The following is a 23,272-nucleotide window of genomic DNA, read 5'->3' as shown; positions in this document are numbered from 1 at the left end:
CTCCTGTCCTGTCTGGCACTCTTGGTATGTACAACATTGTGAATGATTTACGAAGATGCCCAGATAAGCAGTCCTGAGACTTTGTGGTTGCCGAGGAGAAAGGCCTTTAGATGTGGTTGGTCTGAACGGCGAGTACTCGCTAAAGAGCTGTTCCAACTGAGACTTTTCCAAAGGGCCCCTGCCTGGGAAAGCTCTGCTGCAAGCTCTGCTCTCCCCCTCCATGCCCATCAACTGACCTGCACTTGCTTACCCTGGCTCTAACACTGTGACTTGACTTTACTCAATACTGCTTAACCACACCTCTCCTGCATTAGCTATTAGGACCGCGCCGGCAGACATGAGATCTTATGTTTATCCTTGAAAAAGTTGACAGTTACAAAGTTCAAACCTTTACCTAAACATCACCCATTGCAACGAGAGGAAGGAAAAGGAAGAGGCAATGGGACTTGAGAATGTGGAAGACTTAAGAGCTGAAGACACACTGTTCTTAAATTTTATCCTGATAAGAGTCTTCTCAAATCTTTGGGTAGTGGAGGGTTTTTTGTTGTTCTTGATAACCAGTGCCCTGTGCTACTCTCTTGGCAGTTGTCTGCCAAAACATCTGACAGAAACACACAGGCTCATACATAGAACCACTAAGGTCCAGACCACAGGAGGACCACGTCTGTGCTCCTTCATAAGTGCTCGTCAAGATGGCTTCTTTGCCTGGATTATAGAGGCAGGGAAGTAGGAGAAGGTGAGGAGCTGTGGGAGGGGGTAGGAGTGCAGTTAAGACATGCCAGAACCCCAGCAATCTCCTCCTGAAAGCAGCAGGGGTACAACTGCCCCCCCCAACTCCAAGCCTGCATGTTTCAGTGCATGTAGCCTTGTGCCCCCACCTTGTTCCCCAAGAGGAGGTCATGTAGCCTGGTAGCCAGGTTAAACTTCCCTTCTCCTTTTATGGCCATGTCCAGCAGCACCTGGAATTCCTCTTTATACAAATGAGACATCCCCAGCACCCTGGCCATAGCCAATAATACACACTCACCCTGAAAGCCCCTACCTAACCCCCAAAGGCTTAAGTAACCTTTGCGTCCCCCAATTAAATGAGCTGTCTCAATGAAGCCTGTCTCCTGAGAGTCTCTTCTCATTATGATCTCTCTCTCTCTCTCTCTCTCTCTCTCTCTCTCTCTCTCTCTCTCTCTCTCTCTTCCCCTCTGAGGACCCACTGGTCCTGATACAGGGGAGCCTGTACTGCAGGGGAAGGGCTTGCATCAGAAGGGCTGGGTACGTGTTCTGGTCCTTCCTTTGCCTGTCACTTAGGGGCGATACCAATGGCTCCACTCCTTTCTGCTGGGAAAACTGACTGAAAATATACGCTGCTAAATACAAAAGCAGTGAGAACCCAGTTTAGGTCCCTTGACTGTAAAGGGCTCTGAGGTTGGAAGGTTTCATATTCACAGCTAAGATGAGAGGTGATCTATTCTCGAGGCCTTCGATTGGTGAACCCAATAATCAGTGGAGGGGTTGAAACCAGAGCTATAGGCCCCAAAGTCTAAAACCATAGACACACAGCCAAGGTCTCCAATCTTCTATGTGCTGTGTGTGATCATGTGGAGTTCCTGGGACCAAAAAAAGAGTGGCCAGAAAATAGATTAAAGATCTCCTCTGGGGTCACTATAGAGTCTTTAAATCCTGTTTGAAAAGTATTTACTTTCTGTTTGCTATCTTTCTAGTTGTAATGATCACACTTTTACACGAAAATTGGAGACTGAGAAATATTAAAAAAGCCACAAACTGAAATCCATGTGGGAAATCTCATCATTTTGATGGATTACTTCCTGTTCTTTCTGTGCAAACACACACCTTCCAAGATCTCAAGATGATGGGCTGATCGAATGGCAATAGTGTGTTCTTTTTATTTCTGTTTTGAGCCTTGAATATCCCATCAACCCTGCTTAGCTTCTGAGGTCAGAAGAGACCAGGTGTGGTCGGGATGTGATGCCTGGAGGCTCACTTCTTAAATCTGACTGTCTGTCCAGCCTAGTTAACTAATGAAAGCACAGCCTTTCAAACATGGGGCTTATTTAACAACATGCACTTGGTGTTCATTTAGGAGTCTCCTGCCCAGTTTTTAGAGGAGACAGCTGGGCAATGCCAGGAAGCAGTCTTCTGTGACCTTCTCTCAGGACCGCACTCCCCTCACCTTCATTGTAAACACACCTTTGCAAGCCCCCCACTATCTCTGCAAGCCCCCCACTATCTCTGCAAGCCCCCCACTATCTCTGCAAGCCCCCCACTATCTCTCCAGTTTTTCACTTGAGCAGCAATAAGTTGGCCATAAGCGGCCAACATGAAGAACAGCCCTGTGTCTGTGGCTGAGTCGTCCCTGTAGGAAACCCTCACCTATCAGCGATCAGAGGCCCACGCTGGCTGTGATGGAAGCGCGTGAGTCTACTGACTCGTGACGACATTTACAACATGCATCGGAATCAGAATCTTTCTGCGTGTTTTATAAAACTCTGGGAGACAAATCTATTTATTTGGTTCTAAGCAGTGGGAAACTTAGGATCCAGAGATGGCAAATAGGTTCATGCCTCTGAAAGCTTATGGAAAACCAAGAACCGAGTTATACAGGCAAGGGCCTGCAAGAAGGGTCAATACAGGCAACGATACAAACTAAAAAAAAAAAAAAAAACACCAACCTCCTAGACACATTTGGGATGTAAAAGTCACAAACTGGGACAGTAAATTATGAGTGTGACTCTGGAGAAAGACCTCCTGGATTTGACTCCTGGTCTCACCATTTCTAAGTCTGTCAGTCTGTATAGGATAATCGACCGAGCCTCCCCACGGAGGAACCTACAACATGCTTGTCTTAGTCACTGTTCTGTTGCTGTGGAGAGACACTATGACCCAGGCAACTCACATTTTTAAAAAAACATTCATTGGGGATAGCTTACGGTTTCAGAGGCTTAGTCCATTATCGCTGTGGCAGAGAAGCCAGTAGCAGGAGGCAGGCATGGCTTTGGAGCAGTAGCTCAGATACATCTTAGAGAGAGGGTAGGGGGCATAGTATGGGCTTTTGAAACCTTAAGCTCACCCCTAGTAACACACTTCCACCAACATGGCCACACCTCCTCCAACAAGGCCACACCTCCTAATCCTTCTCATCCTTTCAAACATTCTCTCTCCCTGGTGACTAAACATTCAAATATTTGAGCCTATGGGGACCATTCTCATTCAAACCACTACAGTGCTATGGCAGTGCTTGGAACCGGCTGGGTCTGCGTTGGATGGAAGCTTCTACTGTTCAGCTAAAATGTAAGATTCCGTCATGAGAGTGTAGCTGAGGGGTAAAGCTTTCTCCTCACATGTACAAGGCCTGAGTTCAATCCCCGGTTCCCCAGAAGCTTAAAAAAGACAGAAGGTCTTGAAGGGAAAGTTGTCCTTTTTGTTTCCATGTTCCCAGTGTGTAACAGAAGCTGCCCCACACAGGTGCTCAGTGGGTCTTTGCTAATTATTCCATGGAGCAGTTTTCTTCCTCCTAACTTCTCACTGATGAGAGCCCAGCATTCCCACCTATGAAAAATGTTAAAAAAAAAAAAACAGGTAGAGTGTGGTGTTGTCTGCCTGTAATCCCAGCACTTGCAAGGCAGAGCTGAGAGCATCACCACAGAGTGCGGGTCAGCCTGCATTTCAAAGTGAGATCCCTTTCTCAAAAGCCAACCACAGCAGCATCAAAAAGTCTTTAAAAAAAAAAAACAACAAAAATATCTCGTCAACCATTTGGTTTAAGTAGTAATGCTATATTTAGCTGTGAGATCATGAGTTCAGCCTACAGTCTCAACAACTGCTGTGGGAAAGAAAAAGAGGGAAAGAAATAGCAACAGATAGAACTGGCATTGGTGAACAAACACTGGGGGCAAGAGACTTTTCTTAATTTCTATTCTTGATAATCTTTACATGTATGTATGTATGTATGTATGTATGTATGTATGTATGTATAATTAGTGCTAGGCTAACTCTCTTTTCCTTCAGTCTCCACGCGTTGCTCACAGGCGCACAGCTTTGTGCTCAGAAAGGAGATAATATCTGTAGACTAGAAATATTGTGTCATGTGGCCCCTTGCCAGCGACGCAGTAAGGCTTTCTGTGAAACCTGGCGTTCTCAACTCCTTTTTAAAGGCTTGTTTAATCAAAGCTCTCCCTTGATATTCATTCTTGGAAAACAGAAATTAAATAGAATGAAAAGCAGCTGCAGACCCTCTCTGCCCCAGTCCTGGCTGAGAAAAGTCCCAAGTAATCAGATCAGTTCAGCAACAAATGCTCTTTAGACAAGCTCTCTGCTTTCCTCTGGGACTGCGCCTTCCTGCCTCCCGCAGTTCTGTTTGTAGGCTCCTGGTTGCCCTTCCTCACAAAAGCTTCTTTTTGGAAGACACAGGGCCCATACTTCCTGCCCTATTCATAATGCAGAGTGCTTTGGGTATAGCTGCAAAGAAGGTGAAGTGCACCAGCTTTGAGAAATGTCATCTCCCTGGGGGCCAGCAACCCCCCCCCCTCCCCCGGCTCCTTGCTACAATGTGGCAGCAGCTGGCAATATAAACCTGGTGTCTTTCCCAGCCATCCCTGGCTGTCAGACCTTCCGTACAAAAAAATCATCATGAATTCAGCCTTGTTTCCTAGGAACAGGGCATCCATGCCACACTGAGCCAGTTTCCATGGGGAAGCAAGAACCCTTGTTCTCCCAAGTGTGGGGACACACCTTGAACTCAGGAGCCCCCCTGAAGGGACAGTCCACTCAAGCAGGTGGCTCTGGCAGGCCTTGCCCTTCTCCCCGTTCCCTCTGCCTAGCCAAGTGCTGCTTACATTCCTAAAGCTAGCCAGCAGGGTCTAGTCCTTCAATTGGCCACTTCCTCCTCTTGAGGTCCAGTTAGTATTGAAGTCCGGCAATCAAAAACCCCCTCTGGCTCACCTAATTAACATGCCTCATCCTGACACCAGGTTTTCCCTTTTCCCTTTACCAGCCGCCCTTTGCCTATGGGCAATGTCTCTCTCCTCTCTCCAGAGGCAGTCCTTGTCCTGTTTGTTCCCCCCCCCTCCCCCCCCGAGACAGATCCCCCTTCCTCCTCTCCACTCTTCCCTTCCTCTTTCCCTTCATTCTCTGGTTCCTGTCTTTGTCTCTTATTCCTGGCTCTCTGTCTCTCTGGGGCAAATACATCTCCTCTGTGCTGAGAACTTGGTCTTGGGGGTCCTGAGCCAATACCCTTACTTACACACACACACACACACACACACACACACACACACACACACACACACACACCTCACCCAGAGGAACAGCACACAGAACAGGATCTTCCAATCAGCCTGGGTAGGTTAGAAATACAGTATCATGTCAGTTAGATGTCTCAGTTTAAGCTGAATATTGAAACAAACGAAACAAACAAAAGGCCACCAATTCCTCCTTCTTTTTCTCCTATGTTACTCTTATTCCAGCTCAGGGGGTGGGGGGGAATGCGGACATGGGGGGCGGAGGCCTTGACTGAGGAAAAAAAACACCAGCTGCTCCAGTGTAGCCTACCCTGCAGAGGGAACTCATTACAGACCAAAGTACAGATACCACCAGAGTACAACGTGGGGAACCAATGACTTCTATTGGGGTTACTTACAGGAATATGGGTGAGGAGTTACTACAGGAGCTGCGATGACTCAAAGACAGCTCCATCACCAAAGGCAACCCCAGCATGGATGACAGCTGACAAAGCTGTGGCAGGGAGGGATCTCAAGAATCTGGTCGGTTTCAGGGACTTCCTGAAGTTATTTTTGAGTTGTTTACCTTCCTGCTTAAGGAACTTCCTGCAGGACGGAACATTTCAATCTCCGGGGACACTATTACACAACAGTTTGCAATCCGGCATTCAGAAGATTGAGGCAGAACTAGGATTTAGGAGACCAGCCTAGGATGTACAATAAGATCATGTCTGTAAAGGGCTGTGGCTGTGGCTCAGTGATAGAACACTTGCCTGGCATGTATGAGGGCCTCAGTCCAGTTACCAAGCCAGGGCAGGGGTGGGGTGGGGGCTGGCAAAGAGAGAAAGCTTTGGGGTCCAGCAAAAAGGCTCAGCACTCAGCAGGTAACAGTACTTGCCACAGAGCATGGCAAAGAAGCCTGGTGATGTGGGTTTGGTTCCCAAGGCCAGGAGAAAAGAACCAGTTCCTCAACGTTGTTCTATGCCCTTCACATACTCCTCACAGACCAATAATAAATAAATGAATAAATATACCATCTACTCATGACTTTTATTGGTCTGTTCAGCATAGAGGACTCCTGGGAAGAAGGAATGGCTGGGCTCCCCTCAGAGCCACCAGAAAGAAGATGTAACTGAGAATGTTCTGGTACTTTACTAGCAGTGGGGTTATTGCTCTTTTAATTTAATCCTTTGTCTGCCGTGGTGAAGACAAAGCACACTTCATTTCATGCAAAAGGCCTTCCTTAATGGAAGGGTCCGAGAAAGCCCTTTAATGGAGGGGCTGTGCACTAGATCACTTTGCCTCCAGCTGTAAAACCTATTAGTATCCCCAGAGTCCCCAGGGAGCCTCTGCGGCAGCCAAAGGGCCACTGGCAGTGAGAGGGGTTGGGGGAGGGTGGGAGTGCAAATCTCCTTCAGCAGGTGGAAAAATATTGAGTGGGAACCAGAAGAAAGCTAGAAGTCTGAGCATCCACAAGGAGAGTGGTTTTGCCTTTGTGTGCAGCCTCCAGATCCCAGTTCCATCTGTCTTTTCATCAGAACACAGAAGGAACCCCCGGGGGACATAACTATGCCGTGATACAAGCCCAAGCACCCACACCAGTCGTCAGCCCATGCGCATGTCACCACTGAGCACCTGAAATGTGGCTGGTCTAATGGAGATGAGACTAGGAGTAAAGTGCTCCATGTGTGCGTGTGCCCGTGCGTGCATGGGGTGGGGGTGGGGGGGGGTGTGTGAGAGCCTTGAAGGAGAGGAATTCTTCCCTTCAGGTTCCAAAGAGTAGCTTCCTTAGGAGAGACACCTGTCATGTTTAGCATGACAGGGGTCCTGAAGGAAAGAACCTTCAAATCCCTAGAACAACGGGGCCTTTCTGACTCCTAGGTTATTAGGGAATAGTGGAATGTTCCACAGCTTGTGACTTAGCCTGCATCCCAGGAGACAGGTATGAGTTCAGACTGCACAGGAGAGGGAGTGGGAGGAGCTGGGCTGAGTCACTGCGGGCACCTGTCAGTTCTTTGTCCTAAGGGACAGACTGCAGGATTGTGTGGCCTGATTTCTGGGATGGACAGAGAAGCAGCTAGGGTGTCTGTAATGCCATCTGGTTTCTTGTACTCTTAACGTGGCCACTAAAACATTCAAAACAACATAGGCATAGGTACAGCAATGAGATAAGGCCTGAGGTGTGTTTCAATTTGCAGAGTCAGAGCTTCCATGTGTGTGTGCTAGATCTTTCTCGAACCTCCCCTTCGTTTGGGGACAGGGGCCTGCTAGTGCCCATCAGCTAAGGGAACAGGCACAGACAGAGCCCAGGTGGCTCTCGGTCCCTGTTTCAGTGCTTCCTCAACACTGTTCTCACCCAGCTCAGCAGTTCTGAGCATAGTACTACAAAGCAATCTGAAGTTTGCATGCTAATTCAGCGTTTGCCGGCTGAGTCACAGGGATCCACATTCTTTGTACAGCCTCATCTGTTCTCAGCAGATGCCAAACAGGAGAAGCCCCCAGAAACCACTGTCCCAGCCTCTCTGATCAAACACCTGGGCAGATTCCCCACAACCACAAACTCCAGAGAACTTGAGTATCAGGACATCTGTGTGTGTTTAAAGTTCCCCTGAGGCTGTAGTTTCAAGCCAAAGGTGTCCAGGAGAGACTTGGTCAATGAGAAGCTAACTGCATCCTTTCTGCTTCCCATAGCAAACCATGCCCCTGGGTACGCCCAGGGCCCAGAGTCAAGCACCTAAGTATGAAGGCCAGTGTGAAGGTATTAATGACCAAACAATTGTTTATTGTTTTTGATCCTTCTGGACAGTGTTAGCTGTTCATACAGCTATTCAGTCCCGACATGAGTTAAACCTGTTAATGCTTTCTCTGACAAGCCAGAAGCACCACACAGTCCCACATGAACCTCTGACCATGTACTGAGGTTCATCATTTGATGTTTGCACACATCATGCTCAGAAAACAATAACCCAAGCATAGTACCTTGGCAATTGAGAAAACAAAGAAACAAGAAGATCCCTCTAACCTTGTCCCTCCTTCCTTCCCTATAGTAATGCATCATAAGACGCCAGTCTCAGGGACCTCGTGCTTTATACACTGTGCCTTAGAGGAATCTGAGTAAACAGGCCCCACTAAGGTCCCCTAGTTTTTTTTTTCAAAGTATACTTTTTCAGTGTCTATTTTTGCATGGTACCTGAGCATAAAGACACACAGTCTAGGGCTGGAGAGATGACTCAGTAGATAGAGCGCTTGGTATACAAACATAAGGATCTGGGTTCAGATTCTGACACTCATGTATAAAAACCAGATGAGGTTGAAAGTGTCTGTAATCCTAACACTGTGGGGATCAGACACAGCAGCATCACTGCGGCTTGCTAGCCTCTGCCTAACAAGATTCAGTAAGAGACCCTGACTGAAGAGAATAAAACCAAGAGTGAGAGAAGGTCTTCCTCTGGCTTCCTTGAGCGCTTGTGCACACATGTGTGCCTACACACACACACACACACACACACACACACACACACACACACACAAATTCATCTCCTATCATCTCCACTGGTTATATTTTCTATTTTATTTGCCCTCCATAACTATAAGCATGCTCTTAGTAAATATTCCTTTAAAGCCCTTCTGTTTGTTCAGTACAGTTTGCAGGGAGATTGAAATATTCTGCCCTGTAGGGAAGCTACTTAAGCAGGAAGGTAAAGAACTCAAAATAGCTTCAGGAAGTCCCTGAAACTGACCAGATTCTCTGCCAAAGTAAACCATAAAGCTGCAAAGAAGACTGAGAGCAGACCAGAAGTTAAAAGAGGTTTAGACCAACTGAGGCACCTGGAAAGGACATTTTTCAACTTGTTGAGCTGCTTGCAGTCTATGCAGTGTGCCCCAGGTTCCCAGGCTGTGAGCTGTCATCCATTCTGGGGGGCGGGGCTTGGCTGATGCAGCTGTCTTTGAGTCACTGCTGGTACTGTAAGTAACCCCTGTTATTTCTCTACATCAGCCCAGTCAAACTCAATGGTTCACCAAGTTGGACTTTGGTGGTGTCATGATTTGGTCTGTCATGGGGTGAATAGAGGTATGTATAGCATCTCCCCAGAAGTTTTGTCACACAGCATTGTCGCTTTCAGTAGAGTGGACACCCACCCATTCCATCTTCTCTTCTTTATGCAGATGCTGACTCAGATGAATTTTGAACCTTTTGAACAGAAGGACAGCTTCTAAGGAAGACAGCTACCTGTTACTGCGAACATGCTTGCCCTGACCTTCCAGCAGCCGTTACAGACCCTGTGGCTGCCTACATTGGTCCTGAAGATTATTTTCATGGATCGCCCTTTCCTATTAGAAAAATTGGTCTTGTTGAAGCTGCAAATTCACAGCAAATGGGAGAGGCAGGCCTCTGCGGTTACCGATGGCCTAACTGTCCCATTTCAGAGTACTCTTTTATCAACAGTAGAGCTGGTGGGCACCCTGCTCCTTTGCTGAGTGAGTGGAGTTAGCATTGTGATCCTCTCTAGGCTGGTCCAGGCAGCTTCAGCATAAGTTCATCAGCTACAGCAAAGCGAGGCAGAGAAAGGCACTGTTCCCAGGAATAGCTACGAGGCTTTGCTTGGGGTTCCTGGGTCTAAAAGCACCAGCTTCAAGAAGGAATCTGATTTCAATGGGAGAGAGGAGAGTGCAGTTGTCTCAGACTGGATAGGGAGACAACTCTCTGGGACCCAGTCCCTACTCTGCACCAAAAACCCTTGAGACTTAAAACATCTGGGGCTGGAGAGATGGCTCAGAGATGAAGAGAAAGTACTGCCCTGCAGAGGAGTTCAGATCCCAGAACCCACGTCAAGTGACTCACAAGCACTGTCACTCTAGCCCAGAGACTCCAGTGTCTTCTTCTGACCTCCACTGACAACAGCACTCACAGGCACATACCCACGCATGGAAACACAGACATGCACATAATTAAAAAGAAAGAAACACATCTTGGCTACAAGCTTGATTCTATCTCTTAGCAAGGTTGTTAGTGCCTGGTTTGGGGTGTACTTTAATGTTTATGTTTAAAATAACATAGTTAGCTTTGTATCGGCTTGGAAGCAAATGCTGCCAGCGTGGACCTTGACATGCAGCCTATCATGTGAGCAAGGCCTGACTCTGTCAGGTACTCTGATGCTTTTGCTGTCACTCAAGCACAAGAGTTCAGCAAAATTAAGTTTGTCCAAGACACAAGGCACTATGCACCTAGAGCACCAGATGGACCTGCTCCCCACCTGCTCCCCGCCTGCTCCCTGCCTGCTACCCACCTGCTACCCACCTGCTACCTACCTGCTGCCCACCTGCCAGACTTGACCATCTGCTTTCTGCCCCAAAGTGTGTGTGGACAGCAGCATCCTAGGATACTTGCCCTGAGGGGTGTGTTCCGCCTTGTGTCTTCGGGGTCAAAGGCCTCCACTTGGTAAATGAATCCAGGGTTTGATCTTTCTACTACATAGAGGTTTAAACCTGTTCCAAGTCAAAGGGAGAATAAAAGTGTCTCATCAGATAGGGACCTCCAACACTGGGCCATCTAGATGCTGCAGCTAAAGGAAACCAACTAGGTATGCTGGCATCATGGGAGAGAGAAGAAGAAGAAGAAGAAGAAGAAGAAGAAGAAGAAGAAGAAGAAGAAGAAGAAGAAGAAGAAGAAGAAGAAGAAGAAGAAGAAGAAGCAGCAGCAATGGTAAGATCCAGGGAAAGACCACTTGAACCAAGTTGTTTATGGAGATCTCTACAACACTGGGTGTCATGTCTTCACTTACCTACTCCACTGGGAGGTGACTCAGACTGTTGTTAGCTGGGAAAGAGGACCAGGATGAGAGAGAAGTTGGGAAGTCCCCTAGTGCCTCCATCAGACCCATCTTATTATATTCAAGTGTCTCTGTGAGACACACTTGAAGTCCCAGCAGAAGAGAGTGTCTGTGCCAAACAGCCATAGAGTCAGGAAAGAGATGGAAGAACCTAAGGAAGTCCCAGAAGCACAGGGAAGGGACCAAAAGCTAATTCCATCTGCTACACTGCTCCAGATTATGAGGACAGCAGGAACCCACTCTAGGCTCTGGCCCACATTGCTTTCTGAGAAGTGGCTAAGGACATTCCTTGTGGGTACTGTGCTGAAGATGCCACATGCACCCCCTCCTTGGTCCTCAAAATAACTTTCAATTGTTCTGATAGTGTAATTAGGACTCGGCAGCTGAGGAGAAACTGTTATCAGAAGGCTACAGAATTCTCTCATCTAGTAAGTGATAGGGTCAGAATTCAGGTCCAGCCTCAGGGCGCAGAGCTGACCTTGAACTTGGACGTGCTATCAACTAAAGGAGGAAAGACACTAGAGAAGGTTGGGGGTGTGGGTAGAGTGAGATGGGAATGAAGAGTTTGGTTTGAGAGGCTTGCTAAGCTTGAGAGGCCCTTTAGACATCCAGGAGACATTAGGTGAGATGGATGGATGGCTCAATGGTGAGTTCAGGGAGAGCCCAAGAACAGTGGACCTGCGGTTCTGGTTGTACAGAGAGTACACACAGCCTGGGGCATGGCAGATCTGATGCCAAGTGTCCCACGGTTCCATCTTCTTCATCTGTATTGTTTTACGTTTATTTATTATTAATGTCTCTTTGTGTGTGCATACATATGCACACATGTGTGCATGATGTGTACGGGATGTGCATGCCATAGCATGTGTGTGAAGACCAGAGAACAACCCTGTGGGTCAGCTCTCTCCTTCCACTTGAATGCAGAGGCTGGGTATTGAACTCAGGTTGCCAGGCTCGAATAGTGACAGGTTTTACCTACTGAGCCACTCCTAACCCTTATGTTTATGTTTTTGTGACGTTGGGGGTTGAAACCACGGCCACGTGCGTGGGATGCAAGCATTCCACCGTCAAGCTACATCCCCAGCTTTCCATGTCCTTAGATGGTACCCACTGTCTCCAAGACAGGTCCAGGGCTCCCAGAGCCCATACAGTCCATGGGGGAGAACAGGACAGCTGGTCAGTGGGTACAGAAAATGGTGACAGGCCTATGGTGGGCTGAGCCCAGGTTCCTCTGAATCGCTCCAATTTGAGGTCCCTGCATTCAGCATCCTTCCGGAGACTGAGAGGGGCAGAGAGAAGCACAGATGTGAGGCTCTAAAAGCTGCTGGGTGTCACTGCTGGGCATGCTGAGAGGAAGACATTTCATTTTTCCCTGCTCGTTAGGCAGCTGCCTTTTCTGAGGAAGCAGCTGCTTGTTCGTTTACTTTTTCTGTTCAGCTCGGTCCCACAGGGTCCTCCCTGATGCCACTGCCTGGGTATGCCTCACCTTGCGCCAGGTTGCCTTGAAACTGCGGCGGCTCGTTCACATCTGTCACCTGAACAGTCAGGACCTGCACGTCTGTGACCCCAACATCATCCTTCACATAAATCTGCAAATCAAATGTTCTCGGTCCTGTTTCGAAATCTAGTCGTTCCTTACCAGTGGTGACAACCTGAAACAAACCGCAAAGCTCTCAGCATCCATACAAAGGCCTGTGGCACGCGCAAGCATTGCATAAGGGGCTCTTACTAGGAAGAACCCCACCTCCTGGTGACCACTCCCCACTCACTCCCAGTGGCAGTGACCCCTTTTCTGCCTTAGTCTTTCCAACATAAGCCCCTCTTGGGAGCAAGGCTACTTTTCATAGGAAAGAGAACTACTGTGGAGACGGAAAGACATAGAACTTTAAAGCCTACCATCCTGGAGTGTCTCTCCACTTCATGTATAGGGAGACTAAGTCAGGAAAGGGAGGGAAGGGGCTCTCCTGACGCACGGGAAGGGAGTGGAGAGCTTCGATTTGGCTGCAGGCACTCTGGCTATGGAATTCTGGGGAAACAGTAAGTCTGGCTTCATGTATTCGGACTTTAACATCATCCTGAGCAAAGATGAGCAAATCTGTGGGCCCCACAGTGCTCAGAACAGTTAGCTAGAAAAAAAGAGGAGTCAGACTAAGGCATGGAAGGACGAAAGTGAGGAAGGCACTGGTCTTTACAGGACCTTGGAGAGTTCCTCAGCTGCTGCCTGGCCCCACCTGCTGCCCCTCCCCTGCCTGGGTAGCTCACAGCTTTCCTTACAGATGCTACTCCAGGAGAAAGCCCCTGGCCCATGGCTATTGGGTTGAGGAGACTCTCTGCTTGTCAGTAGGGGCTTATACTTGTGAACTAACAGCTCAATGAAAAGGCTTTAAAAAAAAAAAAAGTAATGAGAGCTCCAGGGCTAGATGCCCTGGTCTCTAGTCACAGATCTGCTACATATTAACTGCAAGGTAGGACAGACGACACAGTCTCTCTGTGCTTCGTTTTTCCTCCTCTGTGGATAGGAGGTAATGTTAAAATGACAACCATTGTTCCTTAAGGATCCCAAGAGCAGGGTGTGAGAATCATTTCCAGTGATGTCCAGCACATAGGATGCGCTCTGTAAGTGTGAGCAGCTGGCAGGCCTTAGGGGAACTGACTGACAGCAGCTGCTGAAAGCAAGCCAGATGTCAAAAAGAAGTAGGCTGGGCAGCTGAGTTCCCGAACCAGCATCTGGGTCCTAGGGACTTCCATGGGATGGTGAGGTGAAGGGTGGCTGAAGCTGTGCCTGAGTGGAGGTTACCCTGGGCTCTGGCCTCACAGGGCAACCTGGAGGGCCCTGATCTTCCTACTTCTTTCAGTCTCCCCTAGTGATGTGGAGGATCAGCTGGATTTAAGAACACCAGTATGGACCTCATGGAAGCAACCATGTCTCAACCAGGCCTGAGCCAGTGTGTCCCACAGGACCCCAGGGACCTATGGCAGAGGCTGATTCTACTTTCAGGGGACTGCAGACCTGTTGAGCAAGGGGATTGAAGAGGAGAATACTGAAGGCCAGCAAGTCCAGACCCGGGATCCTAAAGATGTTCTCAGGTTGGCCCTCCCTAGGGGGAAATGATAACTTTGGGAAAGACTCAAATGACAAACTAGAGAGCTGAGCAACTGTGGCATGACACAGGAATGTCAATCTGGGCGTCTGAGCCATCTGAGAGGAAACACGCACATTGGGGGTCTAGACATTGAGCTTTCTGCTTATAGATGTGGGTACATCATGCATATTGAAAAAGCTTGCTCCTCCAGTCCTCCCCCATTGCAGAGCCACAGCAGAATACACTCCCTAGGTCCAAAGTCACCAAGACCCGAGTTGTCAGATTCACCCTCTCGCTCCAAAGAATAGGGTCATCCAGTGCACACTAACTCCCAGTGTCAGGGGTGCTCAGAATGCTCAAGGGGACTGCAGAAGTAGAGAGGGAAAGTGCAAAGGTTGGATGGGCATCTAGCAAGGGGCTTCTGGAGTCCCTTGGTGGAGTGGAACCCAGGGGTGGATTCCTGGAACCCTGTGCACATCTTTGCAGACATTGGGGGTGGGGCATAAGTGAGAGGCAGCCTACCTCAAAGTTGGTTGCTGACAGTCGGTTTACCCTGAAGGCTTCCGTGAAGGGTCTCGGGTTGATTACCATGGGAAATCCCGGGATCACCGGCGACAGTGATACTGATAAATTCACAGAAAACTCGTGCACCAAAGTGGCAGGTGGAGCATTTTCTGCCACGCTGCTTGTGGCAGGCAGGTGGATCAGGTGGAGTGCTTCTCCTCCTGTAGAATTAAACAGAGGCAAGGTGATGTAAGCACAAAGGCGTTGACAGGAAACAGACTTCCTTGCTTGGTCTGTGACTTCATTCCATGGTAACAAAGAAGGCTGGTCATTCCCCCAAGAATGAATGCTTTCACTAAGCATCGGAAGTGAAAACGTGGGGTCTTCTGGGAGCCAAGGAAACAGCCATGAAATGTGCTGCTTCTGGGAAAAGAAGCCTCCCCTTCTCACCTGCTCCTTGCCGCCCTCCTCTTCCCTCCCAGCCTTGTTAAGAGTCAGGAGAAGAGCCACTTAAAGGCCCCTAGCGTGCTAATGACATCCTCTCTCTTGGAGGGACCCAGAAGATTCTGGAAGTTTATTTTCCTTCTTGAGGCAGGGTTGGCTTCATCTCAGTGAGGTCATCTGAGAATTGAGTGTGCATAACTGGAGAACTCCAGAGCTGAGGAGAGATTTTTTTTTCCTCAGTCATTAGCACTGTCAAGGGCAAGGCACGGCTGTTGTTGGAGGCCGTTTGGGGGGCATCCTGTAGAGGATCAGTCAGTACTCTAGGGTGGTTAATCAACGAGATGCAACCCTCATTTCACAAAGGAAGAAGAGCACACGTATTTCCATGGGCTGCCCTGGAGATAGGGAATTGTACCATTTAAGCAAGCATGTGTTTCTCCCAGGAAAGATGGGGCTGTTCCAAGGTCCCCATGATACTGTGACAGATCTGGCCACTGCAAAGGCCATATTCTCTTGTGTTTTTATAATCTTGCTGACTTAAATGGGCTTGGGATGAATAGTGCCCTCCAAAGATTCCTGCCCCCCAGAAGTGCTGATTAGACCCTGTATGGAAATTGAATTTTGACAGGTGCACACAGTCAGTTAGGCTAGACTCTGAGCCCAGTGGCCTGTGTCCCTATAAGCAGTCAGGACATAGGTAAACATACAAATAGTGCTGGGGTGGGTGGGTTAGTGGCAGGGTGCTCCCCTTTTCTGAGGAGAAGGGGAAGGGGAGGGGGAAGAGTGAGGGAGAGTGGGACCCAGAGGAGAGGAGGGAGGGGGCTATGATCAGGATGCCAAGTGAACAAATAAAATTGTAAAAAGAAGGGTATGGGATAGAGGAGGAGCAAGAGATGGGAAAGATGCCAATATGACCATCAATAAATGGGCATCCACAGCAGCAAAAGTATGGAGTTGGACCGGACGCTGGATCAGTGATACAGGCCTGGAATCCTAGCTACTTAGAAGGAGGCTGAGAAGCCTAAGATACATGTGTGTACCGAATGAGTTCAAGCCAACCTGGGCAACCTGGTCTCAAAAATAAAAAGAAGGCTGAGGATGTAGCTCACTAGACGAGAGCTCTTCTATCACACACTGGGGCCCTGGGTTCAGTCGCTAGTGCCACACACTTAGGAAGACACAGGATATAAACCTGACAAGAGCTTCAGTATGGGACTCTTGATAAGCGTCACTCGGGGTTTCCACAGCCTCACGGCCCAGTGCAAAGACTGCTGGGGCCTCCAACATGGGTGCAGCTTTTCTGAAGTACTGAAGAGGCTAGATAAGCTATGTTCCCCAAACGCTGCCCACGGTAGCCCCTGGTTTTGCTGGCATAGACCCTTTGACTTTGTTACATTGATTCTGTCTTTGAGAAGACCCGAGCAGGGGATTAATTCCATGGGAGAAATAGCATTCCAACCGAGGCACCTGATTCCAAGGTCAACCCCCTCACTCTGTCTTAAATCTCGTACTTTGAACGACAGCAAAGGAGATATGCTGGGCGAAGTCAACAGATCCGGCAACCTCAAGCTGTTATTGGGAGCTGCTCATTCTGTTTCTGGGCAGAGGGAGGCTTTCCTTAGGTATGCACTTTCTGCTGAAATTCATGTAAGAGATGTCCTAGCCTTCTGGTGACTGCTTCTCAGGGTAGGGTCATGTGCCAGGATCATGCAAATGAAGTAAAAAATTATTTAGGAAGCATTCACCGGAGACACTGGCAATAACGAGAGCCACTATGGAATCTCCGTGTCTCATTCTCCAGGTGCCCTGCCAATGAAGAGGTGGGAACCAGTGATAGCAAGTGCAGTAATCAAGTGTCAGCATGCTAACATGGCACATTAGTGAGATGCAGTACTCAGAGAATCAACCCATTCACTCCACAGGTAAGACTGAGGGATGCCCCAAGGCACCCAGCTGAAAGTGATGTATCTAGAGGTAACCAGCCAAGTGGTAGCAGAGAGAAGGTCAGAGGCCAACTCTCCTTCCTAAGACCCCTCATTTTCATCTTAAGGCTCGTCTTCTAGAAGGTTCTTTTGGAGTCTGGTGACCAGGCAGGAGGCTTTAATGGAATTTGACTCATACGTGCGTCTTAATTAAGACTCAAATTAGAATTGCTGGCATCCAACACATGGAAAAAGAAAAGGCACGTGAAGATGGATTAGCCAGCTGCGACATCTTGATGCACAGAACACTTGTTTCCCCTGAATCACAGCCTTCCTGGGAATGGGTCTCTGGGGCCTCCTCCTGAAAGCAGGTGTTGAGTCAGTTGATGCCTCCTCAGCTTCTGGTGAAAGCTGACCCTCCAGGCCCCCAACGCTAAGTGATAATGCACCACCTGCGTTACCAAAAAACAACAACAGAAAAAACAAACCTTCACCTGAGATTGTCTCGGTAAATATTCCTCCAGTATGATGGCAGAAGACACTCAGGCCTAGTGAACCTGCACTCAATCCCTGGAACACAGATGAGGGTTAATGTCCATGTGTGTGCTGTGGCCTGCCCCCCATCATGTACACACTAGTAATAAATAAATACCCAATCGCTCCTTCATTTTCTCCCTTGTCAAGGAGTGTGGAAGAAGCTGATGTTTTTGAGGCAGAGATTTGAAATAGGAACCCTTCAGTGTCACTGCTGCTTAGCCACATGACTGGGCTGGACGCTGATCTGTGGGGCTCCAGTGTCAACTCTCTTGTGGCACGGCTTCTTAGCACGGTTCTGTTGCTTAGGAACGCCCACAGAAGCCTAATGACAAAATCTGCAAATCTATAGTTTGTTCCAGGAGAAAAAATATATATATACTATAGAGCAAAAACATTAAGGGGACTCATCATAGTGGAAGGCTACCTCTTAACAAGAAATCCAGAGGGCCAGAGCCAAGTAGGGCCCTCTTGTCACTTTTTCTCTAAGGACTTTAGTGTAAAGCACTTTCCTGGATTACAAACCACCGACGCGTGCACAAATACTGCCTTGGACCATTTTGTGGTACATAATAGAATACCACCAACTGGGAAATTTATAGACAGTATGAGTTTATTTGGCTTATATTATGCATGCTGGGAAGTCCTAATTGAGGGTTTGTATATGGTGAGGCCCTTCTGGTTGCTCCATAATATGACCTCTAAAAATGAGGAAAAGGCCTAACTTGCTGTTCGTTTCAGATGGGATCTCATTTTGCAGTGCAAACTGCACTAAGTAGATTAAACTGGCCTCAAATTCACGGAAATTCTCCAATAGGACCCAGAAGAAAAGAAGCGGACCTCAGTGTTGGTTCTACCATCACATTAGCTTGTAGTTGGCATAAAAGGGTGGGTTGGTCTGGGCGCCTCAGTGATGTTGCCCTGAGAAGACTAGCTTCTTTTAGACTTTTCCTAATCCCACAGAGATAGACTATGGGGAAAAGAGAGCTGAGAGAAAAGCTCTTCTGAGAGCAGCTTTAAAAAGAAGAGAAGTCTTCTGTAATTTCTTTGAATGTTTATGTATACTACGGAAAGACTTTTTGGAAAGTGACTGTCCTCCTGAGTTTTCAAACCTCAAGGGTGAGAGATAAGAAACAGTCGCAGGGACTGGAGGGAGCCTAGCAGGTAAGGCTTTGCTGCAGAAGCCTGGTGACCTGAGCTCTGGGACTCACGTGAAGGTGGACGGAGAGACCTGATTCCACAAAGTGGTCCAGAGTGTGTTGTGATGTGCTTAATTTCAATGGGGTAGCACACAATCTAGTGCCCTGGAGGCTTTCTGAAAATGTAGACATCTTCTGTATATCTCAAGTTTAAGGACCTCTGCTGGGCCCTTCATTTTCTGACCTGTGGTCCTTTGGTGCTTATGGAGTGCAAAGACATTAGTCTCAACTCTTTCCCATGGATACAGCTAAGAGTTTGTCTCATTTTTGTTCTCTGGTGATTTCCTTTGTAAGTCATTATCAGAATGACACATGATCACTTCCCATACAGAAACTTTTATCTTTTTTCTCATCTTGGTAGGAAATGGGGAGGACAGAAGCTGAGTCAAACACAGATGTGAAATAGGTAGAAGATTTGAGTCTCTACATTTGGTGAATGTTCACCAGTGAATGTGAAAGATACACACACACATACATGCATGTGCGCGTGCACACGCACATCCATACATACACCAGACTCGAAAAAGATGAAAATCAACACAACCAAATGCATACTGGATGCCATCATGATAGCAAGGGTTCACAGAGCCCTGACATTGTAGTTGAACAGACAGGACAAATACATTAGAAGTGAGTTACAAAGCTATGCCAGCTTGTTGAGCAGTTGGGTATTGTACTGAGATGTTGGCATAGAAAACGATGGAAGCAAGGTCCAGTCCAAGGTGCAGTGGGAAGAGGGTTTATGATGAACCTGAGCAAGTGGAAAGGATCTAGGGGATGGTGCGCCTGATATGGGCCTCAAAGAAACTTAAGTCCTAAGGAAAGAAAAGAGGAGGCTGTCTTGCTTACTTTGAGGCTATTGTCCATACATGCTGAAGGCAGGCACACGTTGTCTGCCCTCACACCCAGATTCCCCCAAACCTCTACAGATCTAGAGAGATCACTACAATCAAGTGATCTCACAAAAGATAAGAGAAATCATAGAAGTCCATCAAAAAGCTAGGGCTTGACAGTGGTGGAAAAATGTATGACTAAGCATGTAGTCTGTTAGGAGAGAGGAAAGCAGGGTGCACTTTTCTAACAGGGAATCCCAAGGATCCAAGTACTTGAAAACCTGTGCAAGTTGTTTCTTCCACACACCTGATGATGACATTCCAAGTGGTAGTGTTTGAGCGAAAGGTACTGAGAGCATCCATCTAACCTCACTCTTCCCCCAGTGACAGTAAGTGTCACCTCATAACTCAAACAATTATAGCTCAAAGGCTCAGATTTCTGGGGAACCTTCAAATGCTTATCTCAAGTGAGAGCCTGGACCTTTCATTGCCTGCTTTAACTCTGTAGGCTTTCTGCTCTCCACAGGCTACAGCCTCAGGCACAGAGGAGCTCAATATGAGGAAGCCCCATTATTATTTATTTTTATTAACAGATCAAAGAAGAAAATCAAATGTTCATTTTTATGGATCTTGAAAAAGCATTTTGATTTAAAAATCCATTTTGATTTAGAACTAATCATCCAGATAAAGCCATCTCCTAAGTGTAGAAAACATTTCCACCTTACACCAAAAGCTAGCATCGTGCCTTGGGGTACAGAAGCAGGAATGTATACTTTTCTCATTCATTAAAAGCTGTCAGGAAGGACAGGCCTGGCAGTTATATAAGAGAAAGAAATGGCACATAGAGCAAGCGGAGCAGAGGACTACCAGTCCCCGTGCTCCCCAATCCTGGGAAGTTTGTGTGAATTAAAGGAGAAACCGTTAGAAATAGCAAGGCAACTATTATTAGTTATAGATTAACAGGCATCCATATATTGTATGACAGTAAGCTAAAAGATGAAAGGGAAATTTTTTTATTTACAAAAGTAGAGAAAGAAAAATAACTACATAAAAATAATGGGATCAGAATATAAATACCCACATAAAGAAGACTAGACTGTCCTTGAGGGAAAGAAAGGAAGATTTGAGCAAATGTCTAAAACTATGATTAGGGGAGTGAGCAGCATAAATCATCAGTACTATTTTTTTACCAAGAATTTACTATGTTCCAGACCCTTCTCTAAGTATTTCACTAGATAATTCATCAAAGAGGTAAATTACCCCTAAATTAACCTGCAAATTAACATGAGTGAATATATTATGCACACATTACCTATTCAAAATATAAAATTTCATTTAAAAAGCTTAATTTCACTAATCCAAACTGAAGGTGTTCTTCAAAACTCATAGAAGGTTCTGGAAGCTCTTGAATAGGGGAGAGAAGGAATAGGAAGTGTCAGGTGGATCTTGGCCCTTTTATCAGAAGGACTGGCCTTTGCTCCATAGGGAGACAGTTGCCCCTCCATATCTGTGTCCGTGAAGGATGGCTTGCAAAGTTCAGTGCCTCAGAGAAGGACAATTGTAGCAAAGACTGACTTGGTACCCACACACAGCTAGGTTCTAAGAAACCCTTTCCCATGCTTAGTTCTCAGAGAGACTCCTCACACAGGCCAGTCACAGCAAGGTGAGGTCTGTGCACTCCTAGGCCCTGCTGTAGTCCTCTAAGCACGTCTGCTCCAGGACCCCTGACCCCAGGGTACAGCCTCCCCAACGCGGCTGCCTCTCACTCATCAGAGAAGCCCTCACAGGAGTACAGCCTCATAACAGCCATGCCTTCTCCTGCAAAGCAAGCAGGCCTAGCGAGGGAGGCTTAACAAGTTGTGGAGCGCCTACCTGAGGTGACCCCTAGGAGGACAAGGACAGTGACTGCTCCCTGCATCCTGGACGGCTCCCTGTGTGCGCGGCTAGCCAGGGTATCCATCCAGGGTTCTAACCCACATTCCCACATTCATTCTAGATGGCACAATCTTCCTTCCCATCCTAACTGTGTTGCTAGGCAGGAAACCAAACAGAGGCTTTGATGGTAACTAAGGGAGACTCTAAACACTGTGGTCTGTTTGTTCCTGGATGACCTACTTGTGCGATAACCTGCTACCCAACAGGCCAGCTAGCCCATCCTAGTTAACCCAAGTTCTATCCCCAAAGTCCTCATCCATATGTCCCCACAGAGAACTCATGAGAAGTCAGAAAAGGAAAAAAATAATGACACACTGAAATGGCGGCCAAAGATGTACATCTATGCCATGAACACGGTAGTCTCCATGGCCTTGTAACCAGGCCTGTTGTCATTTGTCCAAGCAAGGGCTCCAAGTGAGAGGCTCTCTACTGACTTGAACTGAGGGCTGGGGCTCAGACTCAGGAACCCACCAAAAGTCCTTCTCAAGACAAAAGCTAAGAGCTGGGGCCAAATGTCCCCATAAAGCCGACGCCTGTAAATGTAGCCTTTGGTGTTGTGTCAGTTACTTTGCCTGTTGCTGTAATAAGACATCTGACAGACGCCACTCAAGGAAGGAAAGGCTTATTTTATCTCACAGTTTGAGGGCAGAGTCATCACGGCAGGAATAGCAGGCAGCTGTCACGCTGCATCTGCAGTTGGGCAGCAGAGGGATGAACGGTGGTTCCCATCTGGCTTGCTCCTTTTTATTTAGTCTGTGATCTCTGTGTAATGGTGCCACCCATATTTAGGGTAGACTGTCCCACCTCAATGAACCAACTTAGAAACTACCTCATAAGCATGCCCAGAGGTGAGTGTCCTAGGCAATACTGTCAACAATATTAACTCTCTCAGATGCATCCAACACCATGGGCCCTCCAGAGCCCAGAGGTTGGCTGAAGAGTATTGGAGTCAGGTGTCTGCCCAGTGGGGAGTGACGTGGCCCTTTACATCATTTTCAGGACTGTGGCAGCACTGTGCCAGGGTACCAAGAGAGGTACACACAGTTTGGCTCCACCTTCCCAGAGAAAAATGGGTACTGGCAGGCAGCCTTAGGGAAGATGGCTGAGGAGCAGTGAGAAGAGTAATCGGGTCAGTGGAAGCACCATCTCCCCCACCCCCTCCCCCACAATGGGTATCTGTCTGCTGTAGGAAAGGGATAGCCCAACATCCCCAGATGTGCATCCCCAGACGTGGAGGGGTGGGGCTAAACCCTCTGTCAGGATGGAAATGGTAGAGAGAAGCCCAGGTGCTCGGAAGAACCTCAACTGCCCCCCACAGGCAATCCTGCATGCAGACTGGGTGGGCCTGAGAGAGTCACAATAGGCGACAAGCTGTGACCAAGTGATCAGAGAGACGGGCTGGTCCCCTGACCCCCACCTCTTTCCCAGAACCTGTATGGCAGAGAGAAGGTGGTCGAGCCATGCAGTATGCTCAGAGTCCCAGTGCCAGCTAAGCTACGCTAGTCTGGACGTGGAAGGACAGAAGGAGAAAAGACTTAGTCAGATTCATATTTCTAGGAGCTTGAATGGTGCTGGCTATGGATAACTGCAGGTGACAGAAAGCAAGGTGCTAAGAGACGAGCTAGCGAGAGGCAAGCCACACATTTGCAGTCCTGGCCCTCAGGAGGCTGAGGCAGGAAGGCTGCCAGCCTGGGCTACAGAGTGAGTTTGGGACTAATATGCTACAGAGGAAGATACTGCTCCAAAACCAGAAGAG

The 23,272-nt window shown here is 47.8% G+C and overlaps 1 protein-coding gene across 1 annotated transcript in view; it reads right to left on the bottom strand.

Annotated features, from left to right (window-relative positions):
- CDHR3 (cadherin related family member 3) overlaps positions 1 to 21,592 on the bottom strand; it is a 69,179-nt gene extending 47,587 nt beyond the window's left edge. The window contains exons 1-4 of the mRNA XM_084793773.1: positions 21,454 to 21,592; positions 14,668 to 14,870; positions 12,549 to 12,714; positions 10,621 to 10,718 (exon numbers count right to left, since the gene is read on the bottom strand). Coding sequence (XP_084649899.1) covers positions 10,621 to 10,718; positions 12,549 to 12,714; positions 14,668 to 14,870; positions 21,454 to 21,568 — 582 coding nt within the window. The 5' untranslated portion in view covers positions 21,569 to 21,592. The remainder of the gene's footprint in view (positions 1 to 10,620; positions 10,719 to 12,548; positions 12,715 to 14,667; positions 14,871 to 21,453) is intronic.
- Between the last annotated feature and the right edge of the window lie 1,680 nt (positions 21,593 to 23,272).

This window comes from Acomys minous (assembly GCF_964271855.1).
Source record: "Acomys minous genome assembly, chromosome: 8".
Classification (NCBI taxonomy): domain Eukaryota; kingdom Metazoa; phylum Chordata; class Mammalia; order Rodentia; family Muridae; genus Acomys; species Acomys minous.
This window is presented reverse-complemented; position numbering and strand designations above follow the sequence as displayed.